This window comes from Larus michahellis, chromosome 6 (assembly GCF_964199755.1).
Source record: "Larus michahellis chromosome 6, bLarMic1.1, whole genome shotgun sequence".
NCBI lineage: Eukaryota > Metazoa > Chordata > Aves > Charadriiformes > Laridae > Larus > Larus michahellis.
The window spans coordinates 51,720,618-51,746,736 of record NC_133901.1 but is presented as its reverse complement, the minus strand read 5'-3'; the positions used below and the strand labels follow the sequence as shown (position 1 = coordinate 51,746,736).

The 26,119-nt window shown below is 46.0% G+C and overlaps 1 protein-coding gene across 5 annotated transcripts in view; it reads left to right on the top strand.

The window, feature by feature from the left end:
• The window catches only part of PAX2 (paired box 2), an 84,941-nt gene that overhangs the window by 42,193 nt on the left and 16,629 nt on the right, over positions 1-26,119 (top strand). For all 5 annotated transcript variants that reach the window (XM_074589857.1, XM_074589861.1, XM_074589860.1 and 2 more), the window contains 2 exons: positions 16,503-16,678; positions 18,527-18,653. In XM_074589857.1, coding sequence (XP_074445958.1) covers positions 16,503-16,678; positions 18,527-18,653 — 303 coding nt within the window. The remainder of the gene's footprint in view (positions 1-16,502; positions 16,679-18,526; positions 18,654-26,119) is intronic.

Sequence of the window (26,119 nt, the reverse complement as noted above, 5' to 3'; positions counted from 1 at the left end):
GTTACTGCAGCTGATGTAATGTGTTGACTGACAACAGACTGTCACCTGGCCATGAGAGTGAAGTTGATATGCCTACATCACTGCATCCCTGTGTTGAAAATTTTTTTTTTTTTGCAAAGTATGACCATATTGTTCCAGAGCATACTGGGGTTGTTTCAGGACATACAGCGTGCTTACGCTGTCATCTGCAGTATGATGATGCCTTACCAGTGCTGTAGTTGTACTAGCATGGAGAGGTCCAGCCCTTAACTGTCCTGTAGGGAAATACATTAGTTTTCTTATGCTGCCTGCATATGTTTGCAAAGAGTATGAGTGAGTCATTCCACTTGTCTGTATCATGGCACCTGATGTATGTTCATCTCTGGGCATATTCGGTGTATTTCTGTTCTCCCAAAAGAGTTGTGTTGTTGAAGACAACAGAGTGTGTTTGGACCCCTGCAGGTGACACAACAGCACTGCTGTCTGTGGCGTGGCCGCATTGTTTCATGCTGTGATTTCTTGTCACCACAGCTGATGTGTTTGCGTTATTCTCTATGATTGCTTTATTGCGGGTCAGCAATAGTCTTAATGACACTGGAGACACATGCAGTTACATTGCCTCAGGTGCTAACCCCACGTTCCGACCATCACACACAGTTGTGGGGTGTGCACGCAGCAGTTTACGGCTGTGCACGTGGAGTGCGCAGTTTCTGGAGCGTTTCACACTCTCACAGTGTCTTTCTACTTTCCCTGGGACTGTGCTGTTCCATGCAATGTGACTGAGTTTCCAGTGGCTATCAGCTTGCAGCGATGGTCACGGGGGACATCCAGGCTCTTTGTGTCTATACACAGAAGTGTAGGTAACACTCCCTTCCGTTCTAGATGAAAATGTAAATTGAAGAGGGAGTTTATTCTCAGCAGCCACCCACTTCTCCCTCCTGAGGTTCTTTGGCTGGTGAGACTCCTAGGAGGACATAAGAAAAACGCCTGCTGCTCATCCTGCACAGCTCTAAATAAACTGCAGGAGGACAGTCAGAAAAGGGAGAGTATGTGAGGAAAAAGAGAGGAGGGGGAGACTGGGTAAAGGAGACGACAGTGCATAAGCAGCCCAGCACTGTCAGAAATGTGGGCTGTTGCACCACGAATCAGTCAGTCTGTAAGCAAGAAAGCCAGTATTTGTGTGTGCACACCCCCCCCCCGAGGGTCTGGGGGGTACGCATTGCTCAGAAGGACTTCAGGTAAGGGAGAGTTAACAGCTTACATCACAGAAAGCAGTTTGGACAGAATGCTCTGCTTCTAAAGCTTGGAGTGCTGCTTAGTTTGGCAGGGTTTGGTACTATCTGAAGACAAGCTGGTCTGGCTTCAGCTGTTATTTGTGTGTGTCTCTGCTTGTGTATTTGTGTCTCTAGGAATGCACGCCTGTTTGTTTTTTGTATTTCTGTGTTAGGATCACTGGTTTCACATCTGTGCTTATCTACTGGGGTGAGTGGCAGGTTGGACCCGTATTTTTGTGCATGCCTATGCAGACCTGGAAAATGTGTATGTTAAGCTGTGTATAATATTGCCTAGTAGGAGTATGCATACTGTGGATCATATGGATGTCTGGGCATGTACAGCTCAGCATTAGTCCTATGTATTTCTATGAATGCCAGGTATTTGTATTCACATTTTGAGCATATATGTGAATGTTGTATATTTGTATGTATATTCTGTGTGTATGTGTTGTTACATACTTGGAGTATCACTGTATCTTTGTGGTTGCTGGATATGAATATGTAGCCTGTTAGTGCTGTGCACTTCTGTATATAGTTTGTACAGATGTGTATTTGCATTGGGGTTATATATTTGTGTGTATGTTGTATATATATCTCAGTTGTTTTTGCCTGTGTGAAGGTTGTTTATATATGTAAATAGTTTGTATTTGTTTACATGACTTAATTTTGTATATGTGAATTTAAGGAAATTCTCTTGAGTTTCAGGTTTTCGTTTAGTTAGTGTATGTACATTTTTGTAAGTTACTTGTTTATGCAGAAATTACATTTAATTGACATGCACCTGCTTTAGTACTTCCTGTGTCCCAGTTTGCATTCTTGTGTCTCTAAATGTTATTGGCTACGTTTTGTGAGTCTTACTTATGTGTAGAGCTTTTCTTTAAGTTTATTTGTGTGAGTGCTGTGAATGTGTGCTTGTCTGACTGTTTATTTATGGGTATTTAGTTTGTGGTTAGATCTTCTCCTTCCACTTTTTGACTCACTCCTGGGAGGGGCTGTTGCAGCTAATGCGTCAGCAGGAGTCAGACAGCTACAATTCCTCCCAGTGTCTCTGCCTGTGCCCTGTGTCCACCGGTGCAGAGGCTGCTCCATTGCTTTGCTGGTGCCTGTCTCAGGATTTTCTTGCTTGCTCTAGATGAGTTGTGGACTGGTTCTGCCCGCATTCAGGGAAGTGACTGCTATATTTTTTCATGGTTGTAGAGTATGGGAGTCAGAGGGAGCATGGTGCCTGGATCCATGAGGATCTCAGGTTAATGCACAGTGGATGACAGAATAAACTGCAAAAGGGATCAGGAGTAGCTGGCAATGTCCAGGCAAATGCTATTTTAGAGGGTTGTCGGTGACTTGGCAATGGGACATGAGACTGGTGGATCAGGGTGCCATGACAGTAGGAGATAGGGATGACACTATTTTGGGGTCAAGTGACAAGGCACTGAGACTTAAGGGCAATACTGCTATGGAATCCAGGTGACATGGCACTGAGGCACAACAGGGATCAAGGTGACATGCCGTTGACCCAGGCTGATCTATGGAACAGGGAGGGCTGGGAAACCTCCACCAAGAATCAGTTGAATAAGGCAAAGGAGAACTGGAGGGGCAGGGTGAAGGAGATCTGAGGCAACTCAACGGACGTGTACAGTGGCTGCAGAAGCCAGGTCACCAGCAGTGTGGGACATACAGTGTCTCCATGAGGAGATCAGTTGCATCCTGGTGTAAAGGGCTGGGGCAGTCTGTTAGCAGTGTCTGTTTGCATCACAGTGATGGAGAGCAGGGATAACACAGTGATGACATCAGGTGATGGACATTGCCTGTGACGGTAGCCATGGACCGTAGGGACTGTATGGGCAGGGGCACTATTCCCAGTTGCTGGAAAAACAAAGAACCTAACGGGCAGTAAAACAAAAACAAAGGAGACTTGGAAGCACCTGACAGCCCTAATTCATCACAGCCCAAGATTTTTTTTTCCCCCTCATGTTCCCATTATATTTGTTTGTAAAAGTGGAAATCAATTTTGAAGGTAATTTTCTGGAAAGAATGGAAGGGAGGTGGGAGGGCCGGATAAGGCAGAGATGGCAAGACGAAAAAAAAATTTAGGCCAGGCACAGCCCAGGGGCAGCTCTTGGCAAGGTGAAAGAAAATTGCATATTCAATCTCCATCCATGAATCTCCCTTGCTGCTGCCCGCCTCCTGCTCGAAAACAATGAAGGCTTTCTCCCCTACGCTGCACAACGCCTGAGTATCAGCGCTCACTTTAACTTCAGGGTCATTAATTCACCTGATTATTGCAGGAGAGGAGAGGGTTGCAGAGGCATCCGTTCTAAAGAGCCCTCCCTTAGCTCATCCTTTGATTAGTTTGGGGTGGGGGGAGTTGAGATAATGTGTTGTCTTGGACTCAGTTTAAAATGGGAGGGGTTGAAGAGGGGGTGGAAGGAGGTAGAGGTGGAAAGGGAAAGATGTGGCCCGGCTTGTTGTGGAAGGGAGGGCCGGAAAGCAGTCATTCTTGCATCCCTCTGCTGTGGTGTTACTGCAAATTAAAAGTAGCATGTTCCACTCCGTAGCTATCTTTCAGGGAGGGGAGGGGCATGGGTATATGTCGGCATAGGGATGGGGGGGGAATCTTATCATTGCTTCTTCAGCAGCCCAGCGTAGTGTCACCCTGTGAGGTGACATTTGAATTTACAATTCCGCTGAGAAAAGCCATTAATTCACAAATTAACATTTCTCCCTCTCTCTCTCTCTAGCTCTCTCTCTCTTCCTCGCTCTCTCTCTCTCTCTCACACATGGATGTGCAAGCAATTGAAAAGACAAAGGAAATAGCCTTAAGGAAGAGACTTTACTGCTACTCTGTCTGTGCAGAGATTGCAACTACTGCTTCTAGATAGATAAACCAATTACCTGAGCTGCTCTGTTCATGGCAGCCTGCTATTACCCCCTTTTGTAGAGCTGACTCCATTGCTGGATTACACTGTGTGTATCTCATTAATGTAAACCAGCACGATACTGGGCACTGTCCCTGACCCTTCTTGCCAGAGTCCATTGCTCTGCAATGGAAGAGGGAACTGGGAGAGGAGTCAAGAGCAGAGGTGATGGTAGGCACAATGTACTTCCTAATGCATAGGGACCAGGCCACACAGAGAACCTGCTTAGAATACCTGTGCCGAGCTTACAGGAGATGGGGGCTTCACTTTTACAGAGGAGACTGCAACCCTGATCTCTTCCATGTCTTGGTGAGCACTGAGAGTGCTGTGCAAGAGGCCTCACGTAAGGCAGCAGGTATGGGCAGTGCCTTGCAGCTCCATTCTCAACGTTACTCTGAGTTTCCTCCAGGTGTAAAAATGTGCATGGTAGGCAGATGTAGAGGAGTAAGTACGAAAGCTACATATACATAGCTGTGGGCAGATGTAGCTGACTGTACCTAGGAGGTAACTGACTCACAGAGGTACATGACAAACCTCAGAATAAGAAGCAAAAATAAGCACTCTAGCTTATGGACTGAGAGGGCCAGATTTCTCTGTAGTGCAACTCCACTGAAAGCCAGTCAATGATGCCTGTGGAGAAGTTTTTGTCAGACAAACACTGGACACTACTTCCACACAGCCCCCAGTTCTCTTATGATTCCCTTTTGTTACTCTCTCCTGCCATGCTCTTTCTCACGTGCTTACTTCTGCTGGCACTGCTGCTATGGATGCTTGGACAGCACATGGGTACAGTATACACACACACACACAGACAGAGGCACTCAGCCGCAAGCTGATGCCACCCCAGGCACACGTCTGTGACACTAGCAGCCTACCTGTGCATACTCACAGCCTTGCAGACATGGCTTGTCCCCACCTGCTCTGGTGAGGTCCCTTTCAGTGGCTTCAAGCCTGCCTGCTGGGGTACACACTGGCAGGCAGCTTTCTGAGCACCTTGAGGTGCTCTCTACAGACAGGCCTGTAGGAACAGCCCTGTGTGACCCCTGGTCACACAGCTATATGTGTTTGGGGAGAAAACGTCCCAGCAGTGTGGTTTACATAACGACTCACATATTAGTCTTTGCTCACTGAACATTCTACCTATATAGAATTGGACAAAAATCTTCACCAACAGGTTTTTCACCCCATAAGGGTTTGATAGGCCCTGTTCAAGCCATTCTCCTAACTTTCATGAAAGGCAGAAGCTTGCAGGGGACAGTTCTCCAGGTGAAAGAAAAATGGATCAGAACTGCTGTTTCTGGAAGCCTGTCCTCCACATGCTCAGGGCATGGAGTATGTGTCTTTCTTCGGCTTTGCCTTGGCTCCTTAAATCTTCCTAAAAACTTATCCTCTTAACAAGAGCATCTGCCTCTCTGACATTCCCTGTGCCCCACACCGAGCGCAGCACATGGCTGGGGAGCAGCATCCCGCAGCCGGGGCTGGAAGACAGATCACGATGAGCGAAGGAATCGGCAGGCAGTGCCAGTAATTCAAACCATCCTGACCGTTCAGTGAACCCGAACCTGCTGACCTTGACAGCACTAGACAGCAGCGGCCTCAGGAATCCCAACCTTTAGCAGAGGATGGCTCCTGCTCTCTCCCTTTCTTACTCTCTCTTCCTCGTTCCAATCACATCCCGGCAGCCAAGGGAGCCCAACAGACAATCCCCAGTGCACCAATTAGCTCCTAATTTGGCTATCTCTGCACTCCCAAGTCTATATCAATGTAATGTTAAGCATCGCTTGCTGTTCGTAGATGGAAATCATTCCTATAGAGGGGTGTCTTCTTGTGCTAAAGGAAAACACTGAGCACCTTGTTCTCAGTCAGGGCCAGAGAGAAACCCCTCCTCCTCCCAAAATGTGGGCTGCTGCTGTTTGGAAGGAAAGCAGGAGCTCTTTGCTTCCCCAAGTGATAGCATCAGATCCTCCAGCCTTGTTTCACGGGATCCCTGTAACATCTCACCAAGTGATTAGTTTGTGAGAATCCTGGCTGGATAGGTGAGGGGCAAGGAGGTGACTAGAGAGGAGGGGAGAGAGACAGAAAAAACAGTATTCTTAATTTTGCCACAAGAACTTGCATTAAAGAAAAATGCTGTTTGTGAACATTTTAAGACCCTTTCAGGGAATACTGGATTTCCTCCAGCTACCTCTGCGGCTGCCAAGCAAGACCTGAAATGAACAGCGTTTGGTGTTGGCCTGCAGAGGGTAGGCTAAGCGCTAAGACCTTGTATATGGGGACAGCTCTGTTAACAGTAGATGGCCTGAAAGAAGGAGTTACAGATACCTGTCTGTCAAGACACTGCAGACATGTCTGTCTGTCTTCTGTCTGTCTCCACTGATAATTCTTTAAAGGTGATTTTTTCATGCATCAGTCAGATAAAATAAAGGGCACTTTGACTAGGTGTCAAATGCAATTCATGAACATTTTAAGGCCCTTTAAAATATCAGAATTTTGTCAAGGGGCCTAAAAATAATGCCTAGGTCCATATTTCTCCTTTGCTTTTCCTTCATTCATCTAAGCATCCTACTGATTACATCCCATCAGGTTCAAGGTACGAAGTCCTCTTCCCAGACAGGTCAACAGCTACAGGAAAAGACACAGGAGCACAGTGCCAGAACAGGAGCTAGGTCATGGATATTGCTGTTTCCATTTGGATGTGGAGTAGGTCAGGATTTCTTTCACTGGCTCTGCTTTTTTGAGAGCTTAGAGGTGTTATTCTGCTTTTAAGGTAGGGGATCTGCATCGGAACAGGTTTGTAGGCATTTATGTATGAAATGTCCATCAAGTCTTGAGTGCCTTCTAGTCCTCTCTCAGATGCTTTAGAAAAGGCTGTTACAAAGGACAGGTACACTTCCGTGCTTGGTTTCCCAAAGGAGCTGTTGCTTTTTTGCTTTGGCTTTTGGCACCTAGTGTGGGAAGAGGTAGGCCTTGAACAGAAGAGTTGACCTTGCAAGCAGATCAGAACTATCATAGAGTTTGGGACAACTTTACTAAATCCCAATGAATTAAAAAAATACCCTACTAGCTAAGCCTCAAAGATGCTTATGGCTCTTGTCTGCACAGCCCTCTCTTGTTTGTGAAATTGATTGCTACCCATGACTGGGACACCTCTTGTTTCGGGATGACCCTCTTACAGTTCGGAACATACCTCCGACATATAGATGTCATATCAGTATAGGATCCTTCATATATCAGTAAGGGCCTCTACATGAGTTCATGCAGAAAGAGTCCAAATTACTCTACTAATGCCTTACAGTTATTATAGGAATGAGCATTCAAAAAAAGAGTTTGCATGGTGACAGTCCAAGCAGACTGCAGCATATCACAAGCCTGTAGCTCTTTCATTGCATGGCATTTTCCAATTACCCATCCTGTATAATACATTGTTTATTAACCTTCCCATTCTGAAGATCTCATTTACTGCTGAAACGTGGCTGACTCTCGGGTGGACCATGGCAGATGTTGAACAATACAGAGCATCAACAGTGAAATTTTGCTGTGCCATGTCCAAATGAAACCACAGGAGAATTAAGATATGCTGTGGGTAATCACTCAGGCTGGATTTTGTTCAGGACAGCCAGGTTAATGTCTGCACTCTTGCAAAAAATGCCATGGGAATTTTAATGACTCTGAGTGATTGGAGCCTTTGTTTTATGGCATGTCAAAAATGGCAGCTCTAAAAACACTCTGCTTGAGCACTGGTTTAGTGCTGACTCAGAAGGGCTTCCAATAACATGATTCACTAGCATCTGGCTCAGGGGCAGGCACAGCCTTCTTTGACTTGCGAGGTTAAGGTAAAAGTGTGTATGAGGGGAAAATAAAGTGGAATGAAACGAAGGGAGAGTCTAGAACAAGGGAAATGGAAGGAAAGGCGGTACTAAGAGGCATGTTAGTGTGGGACCAAGCCAATGGAACCCAGCGGGCTAAAAAGGAATTCATATTTTCTACACTGTGCATTAGAGGTGTCCATGGCCTGATCCAGATCTGCTGAGCCCTAGAATTGGTGGCCTCTCAGGTGCCAGTGTCAGTGTGCTCCACTGAATGTCAGGGATCTCCCAGAAACTGGGAGATGGGGCTGGATGGGGACAGCCCAGCTCTCTGCTCCCTTCCTTGTCTCTAGCGGTCCTGATAGCAGTGTTGATTTGCATGTCAGGCAAAGCACTGCTTGAGAAAAAAAACAACCCTCCGAGTGTGGCGGTGTCAGCGCTCGCTGTTGTTCGACAGTGTAAAATTAAATTAATAAAGCCCCCAACACAGGAAAACATAACAGGAAATTAATGGCCTTTACTGTCGCTCTGATGCAGTCATTTGCAACCCTGCTTTCCGCACCAAAGACTTCATAAATGCAAGCAGTTTCTCTAAACAAGCATAGTTAGGGCTGCACGCGATGTAATTTTTTGCGTTGCTTCTGTTCTTTGGAGCTAACAAAAGCCACCCTTTTTAATGTGCTCACCAAGGGGGGATCCTGCCAAGAAGTAGCTCCACAACAAATGGCCTTAGGAAGATGAGAGGAGGGAGCTAAGTCATGCCAAGGATGTTAAGAACATCTTCTGCCCTGGCAGAGGGAACAGCACAGCTGCCGGTGCCTTGCTTTCCTGCGGCAGCAGCTCTCCCTGAGGGCTCTGCACTAAAGGCAATGTTGTGGACACCACAACAGCATAAATCAGGATAACCCTTCTGATAACTTTCAGGATGTGTAAATCATCATAACCACTGAATGCAAGAGACTTGCAGATTTACACTAACTAGAGGATCTGGCTGACTCTGTGATAGTGCTACTTGCTACTCCGCCAACATAAACAAAGCAAGTGTACCCAGTCCTGGAGGCAGCTGCATTTCTATCTGGTTAACAGTCAAGCCTAATAGTGCTAGTAAGAGATACTGGACCTACACTCTGTCGCTCATTACAATGGTATAAATCCCCAGTGCCTCCTCTGAGGTAAGGGAATTGTTGTGGGTTTGCAACAACCTGACTGAGAGCAGAATATGTCCACTCCCCTCCGGCATACCCAAAGTTCACAAAGCTACAGTGACCGCTCGCACAGAAGTCACCAGCTTTGACTACCCAGGCTAACACACCCCATCTGCACACACGCCCATACACGCTGTAGTACATGTTGTACACACATCTGAGGCAGCTGCTTGCAGCCTAACACCTGAAAGGCCTTTACTGGTGTATTCAGTAAGGCTGGATGTGCTGATTATTACTATCTAACGCACAAACCTAAGTCTGAACAGACTTAGTTTCACAGATGCTCTGGTCTGAATTTGCAATCATACACTTAGATGCTGTAGTAAATACATATGATTTTCATACGCATACACACACTCACTTCCTTAAATGCACATTTGCATGCTCCCATGATAATCCAAGACAGATCTGAGTACACAGTTCATTACACATTTGCACACACAATTCATTTCATTTACATTCTCATTGAGCATTGCCATTTTGCTCATGTAAGCCCTGCATTAAAGCTGCACTGCCCATCCCTGCTCCATCTGAGTTACTCTGTCATCCACAGCCCCTGTGTTAGAAGCACTGCAGCCCCCCAGCTGTCAGGCACCGGCACACATCTCACTCTTCCTCAGTCAGGCACGCACACTTCCCTGCATGAGCAGCCTTGCTTGCTCACCGATTCCTCATTTGAGCTATACTCTCATTTCAAAACGTAAAAATCCCTTTGTTTCTGACCCTTTCTGCTCTGAGCCTGAGCATGTAAGTAACAAATACACGCAGTTTATGTGTCAGTGACACAAATTACAGAGGCACATAGACCAGCACAGTACCATCAATTAGCATACTTAGATTCAGGCTTGTGGATTCCCTTGACACAAACGGACACAGGAATCTGAACAACTGCAGAGTTCACAAAGGCTGATATACCTCTTGATGAGTGCTTGCCAGCACTCATCTCCCACTATCCCTATTTTTACAGGATACTGTATATAACCTGAACTTGTACCGTATCTTCTTTCACTATCACAGTGTAGATCCCTGATAACTTTCCTTCTCTATGCACTGCTGGACCTTACCAGCCCCTTCCATGCTCTGTCATCTCTATCCTGCCCTCACTTGGGATCCTTTCCAGCTGCATTTCAGGTTCGTCTTTCTCCCCACCAGTTGTATTATGACGATAAAAGCCCTGACAATTCTTGCAGCACCACTACGTGCTGAAATACAGAACTGACCCATCTAGAGACGGGTCAGAAGATGACACCTTCTCTCACATTACTCAGAAGGCTGCAAAAATTCTCCTGGAAAGAAATGTAAACCAAATTTTATAGTCTCCCTTTTTCAAACCCTACTGAGCAAGGCAAGAAAGTTACACAGGTGAAAAAATCGCCAGATTAGGGCTGCCAGTCCTTGCCCTTGTCCCTGGTGTGGGGAGTACAGTATTACTTTAATAATCATCGAGGATGCAAACAGAGTCTCTAGAAACATCACGACAGCCAGACTGGATCTGCTTGTGCAGACCAGGACACCGGTATCAGACACTTCTAACCATGTGAAAATGTGTGATCTGCTCCCTCAGCCCAGGTCTTTGTCCCCGATCTCTCCCTTGGTTGGGGGTCAGCTCAGACACAGATGCAGGAGGTCTGCTATTCCCAGCAGAAGCTCCATGCCAGGGTTTGAAGCCCAGGTCTGATAGCGCTGGGCTCCTTCCTGGACCCGCGCCGAATGCAGTGTGAGGGTCTGCGCAGGGCTGGCTGCCATGAATGACAAGCGCTGGCTATTGATCGCGTTCTGAACTCGGCCCAGCCGATAGAAGGTAATTAATGACTCCATTTGCCTCAGTACCGAGGAGAACAATTGAGTTTGAAACTGCAACAACTGGCAGTGCGGCGAAAGGCCCCCCGGGACGTCCAGGAAAGCTGCCTGACAGGCCCGGGCTGTGCGGGGACACGGGAACACATCAGAGGGGGAAAAAAGAGAAGGGAAATCAGATAAAGGGAAAGAGCAGTCTTAACACAAAGGGTGACTTGGGAAAGGGCAGCACGTGTAGTCGCAAGTGCCCAGAGAGTGGGACGGGACTGCTCTGGGTTAAGCACCCCAGCAGGGACGGTGACAAAGGCAGGCTGCTGGGGAGGACAGGGTTGCCTTGCTGGCACAGAGGGATGGCATTTCAGCAACCGGCTCAGCACCGCTGCATTGGACAGATGCGTTTCCCTTGGAGGCTTTGGCAATTAGATGGGTTCTGCTGTGTCACCTGGCTGGCAGTTCTCATGCCAGTCACATTCGCATTTATTATGACTGTGATTTTTATCAGTAGTGCTGCAAGGCCCCAGCTGAGATCGGGGCGCCACGAGGCAGTGGGCAGACACGCCATGGGGCAGTAATAGCCCCTGCCCCAAAAGAGAACAGTATCTCCATGTTTGTGTGCCAGCTGCACAGCTTCTCATGACCCTCCTACATGTTTCTGTGCCACAAAGATCTTCTACGTCCGCAATGCTTCTGAATTATTTATTGAGATGGCCCTGACCCACCTTGAGCAAGGGTGCTCTCTGTCACCTGTAGCCAGGGAAGTAACTGTATTACGCTGCTTTGTGCTACTTGTACATGATGGTGTCCTTGCAGCTTCCAGACCTGGGAACGTGTGTTTGTTTTGGAGCTATTTAATGGACATATTCCGTGTCAGATGTAGTTAAGGTTGTTCCTGTGTCCTCTGGCACAGCATTTCCTTGTTATCTGTCAGGATACTTCTGTGACACCCGTGGAGCCTTTCTGTGTCTTGTGTCGAGGGTCTGTGCTGAACATTGGCTGTATGCGCTCCCCCAGCGCCCCCTCGGGAGGAGAGATGTTTCCTGTCACATGTGCAAGGCCAGTCCTGATCACGCTGACAGCAACTGTGTGCTCTTGTGAGGGACACAGTGACTGAGGCCATGGTTCACCTCTCAAGCTCTTTGTTAAGATCCTTCTGATTTAAGAGGGAGGTGTCCCTGTGTCACAATACCACAGAGTTTCCCTCGCCAGTAAAAAGGGAACTGGGAGAGGTGATGATGCTTCCTAATGGTACAGCTAGTGCAGTTACCTAGGTGGCATCCCCAGACTCATCCTGCAGCTGAAGCCTTGCTTCACCACAGCACCCCCTCCAAGTGCTGCTTTCTTGGCAAATCCCCGTCCCTTAAGCTTTTACTCCTAGCACTGTTCTCCATCAGTTGAAGTGACTGTTGCCCACGACAGTGCCATTCCTCATGGGATCTGCTAGTCGTTCCCAAGCCAAATTTTCCCCATGAGCTCTCCCTTCACTTTCACCCACAACCCTTTGATGGACCCTATCTCTTCCCCAAAGTCCTCTCTGCTCCTTACTGCCACCTTTGCTCATACCCATGCAGTTGTCAGCTCCCTTACTTGCGTATTACAATATTTGAGGCTTCTCCTGATAGGCCAGCTCACAGAGCCATATGCTTAGATGAGAATTGCAACTTTGACCTAAAACCAGATATGTGTCTGTCCCTTGCAGTTTCAGGGACAAAATGAAAATGCATCCTCCACAGGTTTTGACACCAGGAAACAAACACAGAGAATTTCCAATCCATTGGTTTTGAAGAAAATATAATGATCCATAACTGTGAATGTATCAGTGTTAGCAACACAAGACATATAAATCTGTCTTTCAAGATCATCTCAGTGAAACTTTCTCCACTTCACAAGTAAAATCCATAGGCACAGCTTGTGTTACTGCTTTAAGTGCAATACTACTGCAAGCTGTTTAGACAAGGTCCATCTCCAGGTAGCCTACAGGCCTCTGTCAAAAGTTTCCTTTCTTTTGTAGATTTTAAAGCCTAGGCCCTGGCAGAGTGCGCACACACACACACACTCACACCCCCCATTCAGAACTCCCACCTAAACTAAAGCATCGCCTTTCTCCATACAACTTTTCCACCTCTCCCTATCTATTTGCTTGCTTTGATCATTCCAATTTCTTATCTAACTCCGTACCTTCCCTTTCTCCTCCCTTCATGCTTTTCTTTCATTTCCCACTGACTATACAGGTCCTTTCTTATCAGCTGGTTCTGAGTTTCCTAAATACACATACGCACTTAACGTGCACACACACACACACACGCGCTGACACAAATAAATAAATAAATAAAAAGGTCAGTGAGCAGAGCAGCAATAACCCCTAAAACAGTACTATCAGAGGGACATGATTGATCAATTGAATTCCATAGCGGCTGAAAAATGTGGGATTAAGTAGTGTATTATACGCACAATGAGTTGAGGCATGATGTTCATTTCAAGTTCATTTCGCCAGCCCTCTGCCACCAGATCAGGCAATCAATAGGGGCAGCAGATATCATATATCACCTCTCTCCGTGCTAGGGAGAGAGCACCATAATCTCTCGCAAATTTAGAGTGACAGATTTGTCAAGATCTGAAGGGCCCCTGAATAAATGAAGGAAAAGAGACTCCTACAGCGACTTGGGAAAGCTGTGGTTTCAGCTTCTTCACACAAAGGCATGGCCTGTGCACACATGGGGGACACACGTGCACAGGGCTTTGCAGGCAGGCAGGAATTGTAAATATATGTGCATGTGTGCACTAATTTGTGTAACCACCCAGGGCACCTCACTAAGGGTAAAATCCAGTTTAATGACCATCAATGGAAGTTGTACTGTATACGTGAACCCCTGTCCACTCACACCAAACACCATGCAGAGTGTAGGGCTGCCATCCTTGAAAATCAAATATATCCTAAACCAGCCACCACAGACAAACAGCTGCGCAGGCATTTACGGTGATGCAGAATCTAAAGAATACCAGATTAATGATCTACTGCAAAAATACCCATGTGTATTAGCGTCATGGTGTGCACAGTCATGCACACGGACTGACACATGTGGAAAAATCCTCAAAGGCAAACAGCTTTACAGGCTACAGACAGGTTGAGACAAGTGCTGATACAGAAACACACATTTGTTTTGCTGAGCCTGGGCCCTGGAGTTTTATGCCAGCTTTCTGTGGGGAGGACCAGAGAGAAGTGCCTACTGGAATTGGGAGCATGAGCCTCGAGCTCCCCTATTCCTCCTGAAAGCTACCCCCTGAGGTGACAGCCCAGTCCACCTAAAACATGAAGACTGCACTGTCACACACAGTGTGCAGTCCATCAAGCCTCGTCTTTGCTTTGTTTTCTCTTAGTCAAATCTGCCCTGAACTCCAGCTTTCAGGAACTCGAGAATTTTCCCTTGAGTGAAAAAGCACAAGGAAAGGAGAAAATGCCATGGATCAGTGCCACTAAACAGCCTTGCTCTGGCTAGGGGTGGAAAAGAAAGAGAGAAGGGGCTGCTCGAGGGAAGGCTGCTGGCTGGGACAAATCAATATGTAATATTTTCTATGGTCTTGCGAGTGGTACTGTACTACGTTACTGTATATAATGTACTATTGATTATATCATATCACATAATCACCTATAAACGGATATATCTCATAGTCAGAAGGCAGCAGGCTCAGTTATAACTCTGGGCCACCAGTTGGGCATTAACTGTGCCAGGAAAATACCCATCTTGGCACCATCTATGAGCTAAAAGATGAAGCGGCGGAGTGGCATGTTGCAGAATTGCACAGTGAATGCCACTCCTGGCTCCTGGGAGCATCATCTGCCCATAAGCACTCTTGCAATCACATGGAGGAGGGAAAAGGTCTATACAGATCCCCCATCCACTTTCTTGAGAGGCAGCACATTTCTGAGATTCCCAGCCTGGAAGCTACTGAGAAAGGCTGAGGTATGAGGAATAATAGTGAAAAAGCAGGAAGGTAATCGCAGTGTAAGAGGGAGAACCTGACTTTAGGTTAGACAGGGTGATCAGACAGTCAGACTTGTGTCTGATGAAGCACAGTAGGTAGAGATTCGGCATGAAGGGTATGGAGGTATATCAGCACAGATGAGACAGGGGATTATAGCCAGTCTCACCAAAGTTAGGCTGAGAGGTGACAGCAGAAAGATACTCAGCACAGTTGGAGAAGATTATAATGAGCAGACTTGCCTCAGATGAGATGAAGGATTATGACAAAGGAAGATTCACTTCAGCTGGGACAGGAGGTTATAACAGACAGACTCACCTTGGATGTGACAGATGCTAATAGCAGGAGACTCACTCACTTCAGATAAAAAGGGGTTATAACCGAGATAAATGCACCTCATTTGAGTTGGGGGATAACAGGGGAAAAAAAAAAAACAACAGGTGGGTGATAAGATGGTTTATCACAGGGAAAGATTCACTTAGGATGGGGCAGAGCATTTATAATGGACTCACCTTGGAGAGGATGAGTGGGCTGTAAGAGACATTGGATGGTGCAACAGATATAGAGACACCTGGAACGTGGCAGGAGGCACTGCAGTAGATTGGACTCTGTCAGAGGGCTGTTGCAGGTAGAGATGCACTTCTGGTGATGCTTCTACCAGAAAAAGGCTTTTTTCCTAGTCAGAACAAAGCAATACCAGGAAGGCCGATTCCTGCTGAGCAGGGATAGGTTTTGTAATATAATAATTCATTTTGGGTAGGAAGGGGGACCGACACAGACAAAGATTCATCGCATTTTGGAGGGAGTTTTATAACAGAGATACGGGTAGTGATAAATCACAAGCTACGTGTAGGAGAGTGGGACAGAGATCATAACAGAAACCAACAGACACTCCACAGGGAGAGAGACTTGTCTCTGCTGAAACATGGAGTCAGAAACAGGATCATTCCTGTTATCTGAGAGGGATGAAAGACTCATCTGGGGTATGACAGGACAAGTTGAGATGAGAAGGAAATTATAATAGAGATATAACTTCTATTGGGACTGGGGAGCTACAACAGAGACTGACTCCCTTCCAAGCTGCAAGAGAGACCTTTCTCCATTCCAGGCTTCCTCAGCCCTCCCCAGTACAGGTCCACCCTCAGCACTCTGGTTTCTCTGTGAGCTGCCTCTCCAGTAGCCTTCTAGCGATGCTAATCGCTGTGCTTTGCTCCCATTTTATGCTCAGCAATGGAGATTTGGCGATTTTTAACACTGAAAATCAGCAGAACCGAAACTCATCTCTGAGCCGAGCACCATTCTCCACAGCCTCGCTCACCTTGGGCAGGAGAGTCCCAGTGGAGCCTGTGGGAGCAGCTTGGCCACTCCAGCAGTCAGGAGGGGGCTTCCCTTGGGTCCCTGCAGTGTCCCCTTCCTGCAGGAGTGGCACAGCTCCCTGGGTGGAGGCAGAGGGCCCCGGTCTTTCCCATTCTGTCCTTGTCCCGCATCCCTTGCTGATCTGAGCCAGGGTGGTGCTAACTCCCTGTTTTCTCTGTCTGTGCCCTGCAGATGTATCCGAGGGCTCAGTTCCCAATGGAGATTCCCAGAGCAGCGTGGACAGTTTGCGGAAGCACCTTCGTGGCGACACTTTCACCCAGCAGCAGCTGGAAGCTTTAGATCGAGTTTTTGAGCGTCCTTCTTACCCTGACGTCTTTCAAACATCAGAGCACATCAAATCTGAGCAGGTGAGGGCCCAGCCTGGTAATGGGGACCCACAGGCGCCCATAGGATGATGGCAGGGAGATTCCCTCACTGAAATCACTCTCCCCCACTTCACCCCTTGTTCTCACGCTGACCTGTTATTGCACATACATCACCTTTAGATTTTACAGCACTTTCTAGTTGTAAATATATCACTGTGCTGATGCACGTGTATACATGAGCTCTACCTCCTCTCATGAACTTGCTGTATACATGCACACTGCGCTCTCCCTAAATCCCCACGTCCGCCTTTCCCTCTGCACACACACCTGCAGGAATGCGGGCATGTTCTTGCCATGAACACGCAAACACTGCCATGCATGTTCACCAGCACACAGCACTGCATGGAGACTCCTGCACTTTCACATCACACCAGTGACCAGCGAGCCACAGCGTCGGGCTTTAACAGAGCTTTTTCCTTCATGGCCCAAAGCTGAGACTTGACTCCCATCTCCAACCTAGTTTTCCGCACTCTGCAGCTCTGCCCCCCTTTCCCTTACTCCCCCGCTCCCCCGGCCTTTTATCCCAAAAGCTGTTTGTCTTAATAAAATGAAAATCAAAAGTCTTTTTAAACCGCCCCAAGCCATAAACCAACAAAGGAAGAGAAGGAGAGGCTGGCTGTGGACTCCCTTCATCCCAGAGTCCCTGGGTTTATTACAATGAATAACCTTTATTTACTTTCATTAGACTATTAAGCACCAGCACAGTCATTTTTCCCCCTGAAACTCTGAGCAGGGCCCATAAAGCAAATCCGAAGCCTAATTGAGTTCATTTTAATTTCTCTCCGATCACAGCGAATTACTCTGGTGATAAATCAGGGGGCAGGCTCACCCCCAGTAGAAGGCCTAATTTGCAGCTAATTACAAAACTGATTTCTACAGGAAGATCAATACGAGAAGGAATTGGAAATGACTAGGCAGTCCTAGCCAAGCAGGGACAGGGGCGGGGAGGGGGCAACGTGCGGGGAGCCCGCTGGAGGAGGGGGAGACATGGGGAGGGGGTTGGGGAAGTGCATGGAAAAAAACGGAGCAGAAAGAGCAGAAAATCAGTTTTAATTTAACGTAATATTAATCAGAGCAACTTTTCCTGCTGTTTTGTAGCCTTCTTGGTTTCTCCAGCTCCCGCGTCTGGTCCGGAGGCTGCCACAATAAAAAGGCAATTACCAGAGCCTTTCGGACAGGACACCCTTTCAGATTCAATGGCTCTCCCCCTCCCACCCTTCTGTTAGCCATGTGGCTCCCCCCTCCCCAATTTCATACCCCAATGCACAGAGTGACAGAGGCAGGGGATGAGGCTTCTTTGTTTGTTTTTAAAGAGCTAGGACAGAGGTAGCAGCAGAGGGGAGGCAGATGACTCAGGAGAGAGCCTGGCTACAGTGGGCCAACACTGGCTGCTTCCTACAGCCTGCCTGTTCCAGTCATGTCATTGCAGTCCTCTGCCCCAGCTGTCCTTGTCACCAGGGCAAACAACACCTCCCGCCTCCACTCAGACAAGAGGAGGGGACGTGGGTTTCCTGGTTCTTCACTCCTGGGCTGGCACAGGCAGCCACCCCCATCCCCACAGCACTGAACGAAGGCTCAGTCACACCACAGAAAATGGGCCAAATCCCTCGCCCCTCTTCCCCTTCACAGCAGCCCACAGGCAGGTGGGACAGTTCATCCTAGGAACCCCCCCGCAACCCTCTTGTCACTTCATCTTCTCCGTTTCCTCCTCCTCCTCCTCTTCCATCTGTGCAGGAGTTTGCAGCTCTCCTCTTCCTCCCCCCCATCTGTACACCCTTCCCTTTCTGCCGGCGCATCAATAGCGAGCTGTCTTTCTCCTCTCTTCCCCAGGGTAATGAGTACTCCCTCCCAGCTCTGACCCCTGGTCTCGATGAAGTCAAATCAAGTCTATCCACCTCTGCTAACCCAGACCTGGGGACAAATGTGTCAGGACCCCAGACGTACCCTGTGGTGACCGGTAAGCTGCCTGACCAAACAGCAGAACCAAGCTTTTTATTTATTTCCCTCATCACCATTAGCTTCTGCTTTTTCTGCTAATGCAAGATATCCCTCATGGAAAGAGACAGAAAGACTGTGGAGGACATAAGGGCTTGAAATTCAGAGTACTGGCAGCTTTGGGTACACCTAAAGGTGCCCAGGTGTGACTCAAAGACAGAGAAACCCAGGCATGAGTCAGGAACTTGTGTGCCCAGGTGGGGCTTAGGGATGGGTGTTGGTAGAGGACAGGTATGTCCAAATGCGCCCTGTGATTTTTCCTTTGTGTCTGAGAACAAGAGGGTCATGGCTTACCCATGTTCTGCACTGGTTTTCTTGGGGATAAATAATAAGTTAAGTTTTATTCAGCTCTGGCATTTGGAAGGGGCATTTGCAAACTAAATACTGAGGTCTGCTGAACTGTGATTGCTAAACTCCCTCTTCCTTAAGAGTCTCTAACGGCAGCTGGCAAAAGAAATTTGTTCACAGCCTTTCCCCTTCCCTCATGTGTGGGCCCATTAAACTCAGTTGTGACTGGGAGAGTAGGAAATAAGAATAAGTGCAAGACAGTAGAGAAATCAGGATGCACAGAAGTAGGAGGCAATTTCTGCAGCAGCTGCTCCTTCCTCTTTGCTGGTGGCACGTGCAGGACCTGAGTGGCACAGGGCTGTCCTGGGGCCACGGGGCACACCATCCTGATACCAGTGCTAGACTGCCTGCCCTGTGTGTGTCTAGAGCCATAAGGACACATTCTGGTGCCACAGCCCTTCTCAGGCTTTAGTTGCCACCTCTCCCTGCTCTCACAGCTACCATAGATTAGCACATCTCCTGGGTAGCTAGAGCAGCTGGCGAGGCCCAAGTGATTTATACCTGTTTAGTATGTCCCCCCTTGCCCTACAACTTCTGTGGCCCCTCTAGAAGCCTTGTAGTGTAAGTTGAGTAATAACTCACGACAAAGAGGTGTAAGTCCTATTAGCAAGGGAAGGAGCTGTTGCCTCTTGGCCAAAAAGCTGCCCTCTGATGGCACAAAATCAAGAGCGCTGGAGTTTGTACCTCAACATTTTCTTGCAGAAGCCCAGCTAATAGCCCCTGAGGTCAAAGCAGCTCATGGTTGAGGCAGGCAGTCATTGCCTGTTCAGCAAATGCTGAGCAAAGGCATATTGTTGCATGCAACTTTTGACTACCAGGAACTTTGGGACTGGGCAAGATTAGTAACAGTTACCCTAACTACAGAGGAGATCAGGAGATCCAGTGTGAGGTCTGCAAAATGTTATGGAGAACCATGGGGAGGTGAACTGCATATTTAGGGAGTGTCTAGAAAGCATGACATACCCAGACTTTTTTTGTGGCTTTTACTGCTATCAGGCTTGATCCAGGCTCCTTGTAGCCATGCAGTTTCTTAGCCAAACATAACAAAATGGTTCAGCTATGGCAAAATTGTTCCAGCTTTCATTGTATTTGCATAGGCAAGGCAAAACTCAGCTGGTGTCCATCTACCATTTAGCAAATCTACATCTCTTACAGGAAACACTTTCCTGTCTTTGGGGGGCAAAGCCAGTAGGAGAGCAGCACTGTCCTTCCTTCATGGAAGTCAGATCCCCATAGCAGGATGTAAAGGTGAGATGCCTAAAATCAGAGTTTAAGATTCAAAGGGGCCATTAAAATCATTATTTTTAGTCCTTCTGCCTAAGTGAAGATGGTGCATCCCAGCCCATTAATATGAGAGCAGAATTCCTGAAGATTGGGTACGCTGCACAAGCTTTGGACATGACTGTCACAAGGGAACAGCAGGAGATAGATTTGGCCTCACAGAAGAGGCTGTGGGCTGGGGCGTAAAATCTTCACGTCCCCCCAACCCTGTGCCATCCCCATTCTGTTCCCTGCAACACTCCCAGCTCAGCTCGAGAACATCCCCATCTGATCCATCTGGATCCAAGAGTGAGAAAAGTTCATTTCAGACCCAGCTTGACATTCCCAGGTGGCAACTTAGCACTAACATCTCAATCTGTATGCGACATTTCAATCAGTGCAGAGTAACAAAAGCAGAACTATTAGCGTTGGGAGCTGTTCACTGGTGGTAATGATGGGGAAACTCAGAAACTGGAAATGAGAAGGGAAAAAAACCCCTGAACACCCTGAAAGGCAGCAGGGGAAGAGGGGCGGAGAATTTTTCCTCTACACTTAGGCCAGGATCCAATGTTTGGATTAATGGTGCCATTACCCAAGAAAGGACTTCAGATAATGCTCATTCTTAAAATGTTTTTGCTGGCAATTAAATGGTTGCAGTTATTGATCTTCATTGATCTGATGTCCTCAATTTGCATAATCTATTAAAGATGAATGATTCATTATATGTTTGCTATGGGGCTGGGCAGTGCTTTCTGGAAGGACCAGAGAGGTGAGGAACTCAGTGCTGCTTCCTGATCTACCCTGGCCAGGAAATTAAGGAAGAGGCTGGGAGCATGCAGATTTCTTTGGTGTCACCCAGATCCCTCTCCCAAGAGGGATACTGGAGTAATAGCAAGTACGGAATTGCTATCTGCCTGTTTTGCTGATATGATTTGTCATGTTTGAAATGCCTCTTTGCTCTTGTCCCAGGGCAGTCTGTGAACCCAGGTGATATCTGAAACAAACGTGAAACTAATCCACCCACGCAGGGTACAAATTCTTTGTGCAGTCACTTCAGGATGTAAGATTTAGCTTTAGTCTACAAGAAAGTCTCCCCAGCTCAGGCTTCCCAGGCAGAAAAAAGTATCACTAGCTCTTTCCAAACCAAAGCTTTCTGGCATTGGATTCTTGCCCTTTCTGAAGACTTCAGAGAAAGTCCTTCTCTCTTTGGCTCATGACTAGCTTGCCTCAGCAAGCTCTCTCAGCAAACACGGTTCTGAGAATACATCCCTCCAAAAGCCATCAAAACCTCAGCAATATGTAACTACCTAAAATCTTGGAATGTAGTGCGATAGTTAAGTACAGATGTTGCTGAAGTCTCTCTATCTGTCTGTGAGCTTCCTAGAATTGAAGAGCTAAAAATACTGCAAAACAGGCAGCCACCTCCCCAATGTGCAGGAAGGCCTTCCTGAAAGTCCTGGGCAACTATTCAAAAACACAGCTTAGCACCACAATTCCATACAGCACAGCCTTGCCTAGTACTGCCAGTATCAAACACTTCCTTTCAGACAATTATTCTATCTAATGCATCTTAGATGGTCCGTTTATCACTCACTTCTCCTAAAGCAAATAAACAGAAACATTTGCTTACTATAGAGCAGACAGGACAACCTCATTTCTCCCCATTAAGTATCTTCAAGAACGTTCCATGAACGAGCTGACACTTAGGGGCTGGCTGGGCACTAGGCTAGGAAAGATGCTCCTGCTGTCCTTCATATAGAACAGAAAATGTAGAAATTTTCAACTTCCTTGTGAAGTGTCAGAGAGAGAAAGCTCTTAAGAGCTGCCTGAGAACACCATCTCACCTCTTCCTTCACAGACACAGGTCAACGGGCCAGCTACATCTTGCCTCGATGTTGCATGCCCATCATAGCTAGACTGGCGTACATCCCTGACAGTATCTTTGGACACCAATCAGATTTCCTAGAAGCAAAGATCCAAACTTGAACATACCAAGATATGACGAGTACATGCAGTTGAACACCAAGACAAGAATTCTGTTGTTCAGAGATGTTCTACTTCAGTTATTTCTATTGAAAGCAAACAGCCCAGGCAAATGAGTACGAATCTGTGGAGGGATAAGTAAACACAGAAAATCTCAAGAGCTTTATTTTATTCAGTAGTTTCCACAGGTCTTTGATTTTGGAAGGTACTAACTAATTTTTAGTAGCTAACACCTGAGAGGTGAGCAGAGGAGAACCTCAAGATTTTGGCACTAGCAACAGGAGTACTTTAAAAGCACAAGGTTGTTCAAATAAGGCTCAACTCCTTCAAGAACAAAAGTTAAGATCCTTCTTTAAGTGCCATCTAAAGTCACATCTTTTGGAATAGGCATCCATGAAAGAAGTGGTGTGTCTTCAAACCAGGTTCTGAGTTCTAGGGACTTAGATGAATAGTTTGGGAGCAGAATCCTTTCCAACCCAATTATCTAGCCCAGAAGTTACCCAGCAGAGAGGCAGCACTATGGGAAATAAAACACAATGGACTTTTCACGTATGGCTTGAAACTTGCTTATTAACAGACTACTAAAGGCAAGGATTTACCTACTAGATGGATCATAAAATTACAGCAAAGGTAAAGAAAAACCTCCCTTAATTGAACCTGGCACTTTTAACTAAATAGACCTTGTTTGCCAGGCCACTGCAATCAGTGAGATCTACAAAGAAAAGTAAAGGTAAAAGACAAGCCCAAGAAAAAAAGGGCAAAAAAAGCACTTCAGCAACTTCTGTCATTGACTGAAATGGGAGTCTGTGTCTCCTTTTGCTGTGAGGAGGTTTCTGAGTGTTTCTGTGTTATGGTTAGCACCTATTAACAGGAACAGGTAACTTTTAAAATCATCATCACCCACCAAAACAGCTACCAGGTCCTTTATAGAAAATGTTTCCTTCTCCCTGGAAAAAAAAATAATTTCCAAGGTAATAAGCATCATCCAGGGTGAGAAATTGTGACAACTCCCAATGTGTCAAACAAAGGCACCAAAATAGCACAAACCTCATCAATCTCTCCTACTCCAGACCTCCCGTCTCCGGCATGGGGACAGATTATTTTTCAGTTTAAGTTAATTGCTTAAATTCATACATGAATGTATGCAAAAAAAAAAAAATATTAAAAATTGTAATTAAATATTTATTATTTTAATTACATAAAATGTAAAAAAATAATTTATAATTACTGACATTAAAGCTAGTACTTGCTACGTCTGAAAGATATATAAAAGTAGTACTTAAACAGCATTTTATGAAAATTTTCAAGAAAGTTGTGATGCTAAGCACGGAGAAATCACTGGCTAGACACCTGGATCCAAAGTTTTTCTGAAATGATAAAAAATCTTTTGAGAACTTTAGGCTCCTGCAAGGTGAAAAGATATTATTTCCTTCGTTTCAGCTTAGTGAGTGAACTGAAGAGAATTTTGTTCAGTTCAATAACCAGGTCATTCAAAACTGAGAAACAAACTAGTATTTGAAAAAGCAGGAACATTTGTTTTCCTCTGTCAGTGAGTGAATTAAGCTTGGTGTGAAAGGATGAGATGTATTAGTTCTAAAATCAGGTTCTAAAATCAGTTCAATTTCCTACATATATATGTCCTTTCCTTCATTTAATAAGACATTTTTAATGCAAAACCTGCTTAGAAAAGCTTGCTTTTTCTGTTCTAGTATATTTAGGAAGTCAGGGAACTTGTGGTCATTTTATTTAATTAGCATGAATAATTACAAATACTGGTTTTAATTTAGTTCTAATTTCCATCCAAATATAACTTGACACAGATCACAAGTAAAAAGTTAATAATCTAATAAAATAATAATATGGACTCATCGTTCACTATTTTCTCATATAATAATATGTAAAGACAAATTATATTAAACATAATTGCTTAAATAAATGTGCACAGATGCAGTTCATCTACTTAGCAAAAATTGAAATAACCACATTTAGTGTAAATTTTGTATTTGTCAAAATATTTGTTACCACCCATAAAAGTCAACCTTTTAGAAAACAACCTCATAGTGCAAATGTAAAATGAGTTGATCCAGCTTGCTGGTTTAAATCATGATTAAAACTGACCATTACATGCAGTTGTACTTAGATCATTATGCTGAGAGGGGGAGCATTTCCTTCCCCTTTTCCTTGTTTGTACTGGTGAAAATTTCCTGTCTTGCTCCAACCTACTTTAGCCTCTGCCACCAGTGAGCAGTGGCCCTGGTCAGGGCTTGACTGAGCTGATTTAAGAAAACCTCTTTAACAAACTGCTGGGAGCCCTGGACTGGCTTTGGCAACAGCAAATCCTGCAGTTGCAGACGTGCGCTCTGCGGCACAGCATCACGGCTGCCGCCGCCAGCAGTCAGGCAGCCTGTGGGGCACACCTCTGGGTGCCCCAGTGCCCTGAAAATCAAATGATAATCATTCATGTGGCTGCTACAAGGTTGTTACTATCCAGCCTCATCAAAATTAAGGAGGTGTTTTCTGTAAGCAAGCCTCTCCTCTATTGAAGATGAGGAATCGGCAAAAGTAGAAGTCCACAGGACCTCCAGATTTCATCAACTCTTTCCCATCCCTAAGAAGAGATAATGTCTTCTTATCTAGTCAAGGAATTTGGAAAGGCAAAAGGTGTTACTACTCTTCTCCAGGACCAAATGGCTGAGGGTGATAGATGGTCAGATGAACGATCCCTACAACAGTCAGGAATAGCAGGGGGGAAAGGAATCACATAAACCATTTCCATGCATCCAAGGGAAGTTTCACTGACCGTAATTTTATGATGCTGAAGAAGGTGGCTCTTGGGCTTGAAAGACGTGTTGAAGTGGGGAATCCAGAAATGGATGGGCCCGAAAGAAATAATGTTTTCACCTTCCTTAAATTAGCATTTAAGTGAACAATAGCAGCAAATGCAATAATGTCATGTAATGACAATAGCAGTGAATTGGCATTCCCAGTCTGATTTCCCTCAGCAAGGGGACAGCATTGCAGGCTGCCACACTCTATGCTGCCAGACAAAAAGGGACTTTTTTAGAGGAAATAATTATATCATCTTCCCAAGAATTCAGCTTTTGCTTTTTGTTTTGAGGCTAAATGAAGGATCCAATAAGTATGGCTACGATGAAAATTTTTGTGATGTAGATATTTGCCCAGTGACAGCAAAGACTGTGCTTTATATCTGAGTTAAGCAACACCTGTCAGCGGGTGTTCATAACTTTTGATCTCCATCAGCTGTACTGGATTTAACCAGGCCAGCTGCTTGTACAATTGAAATTGCCCACTGCAGCCAATCAGAGAAATGGAGAACTTACGGAAATTGTTGGCCCTTCTTTGCAGGTTTAGGATTGCAGTGGGCTACCCAGGGAGATCTGTCCTGTTAAGCGTAGGTTCAAGTCCCATCCCACCAAGGAATAAGCATACACTACACTTTAAGGCAGGAAGTAATTCCCCAACCTGATGGGCTGGGGTTCCAGAAAAGGCACAAGAATCCAAACTCCACTGAACTTCTCTGTTTGCCAAGTGCACAAGTTGCACGTCTTTTTTTCCCCCAAAGACTTTAAAGCACATCTTTCTTCATCAGCTCCATCTGCAAACAGATGTACTTAGAGCCACATGAAGTTGACTTCAGTGGGGTTCTCAAGTGATTAACACTAACAGTACTCAACTAGCTCCAAAGAGTAAGTCCAGATTGCAGGTCTACTGGAAGCTCCACATTTTACTCTGTACAAAGACTATAAAACTTTTTCTCTCCAAAGTAACATGAAGAGTTATCAGATCAGTTTACTTTGAGAGCAGCAGTTAATTAGA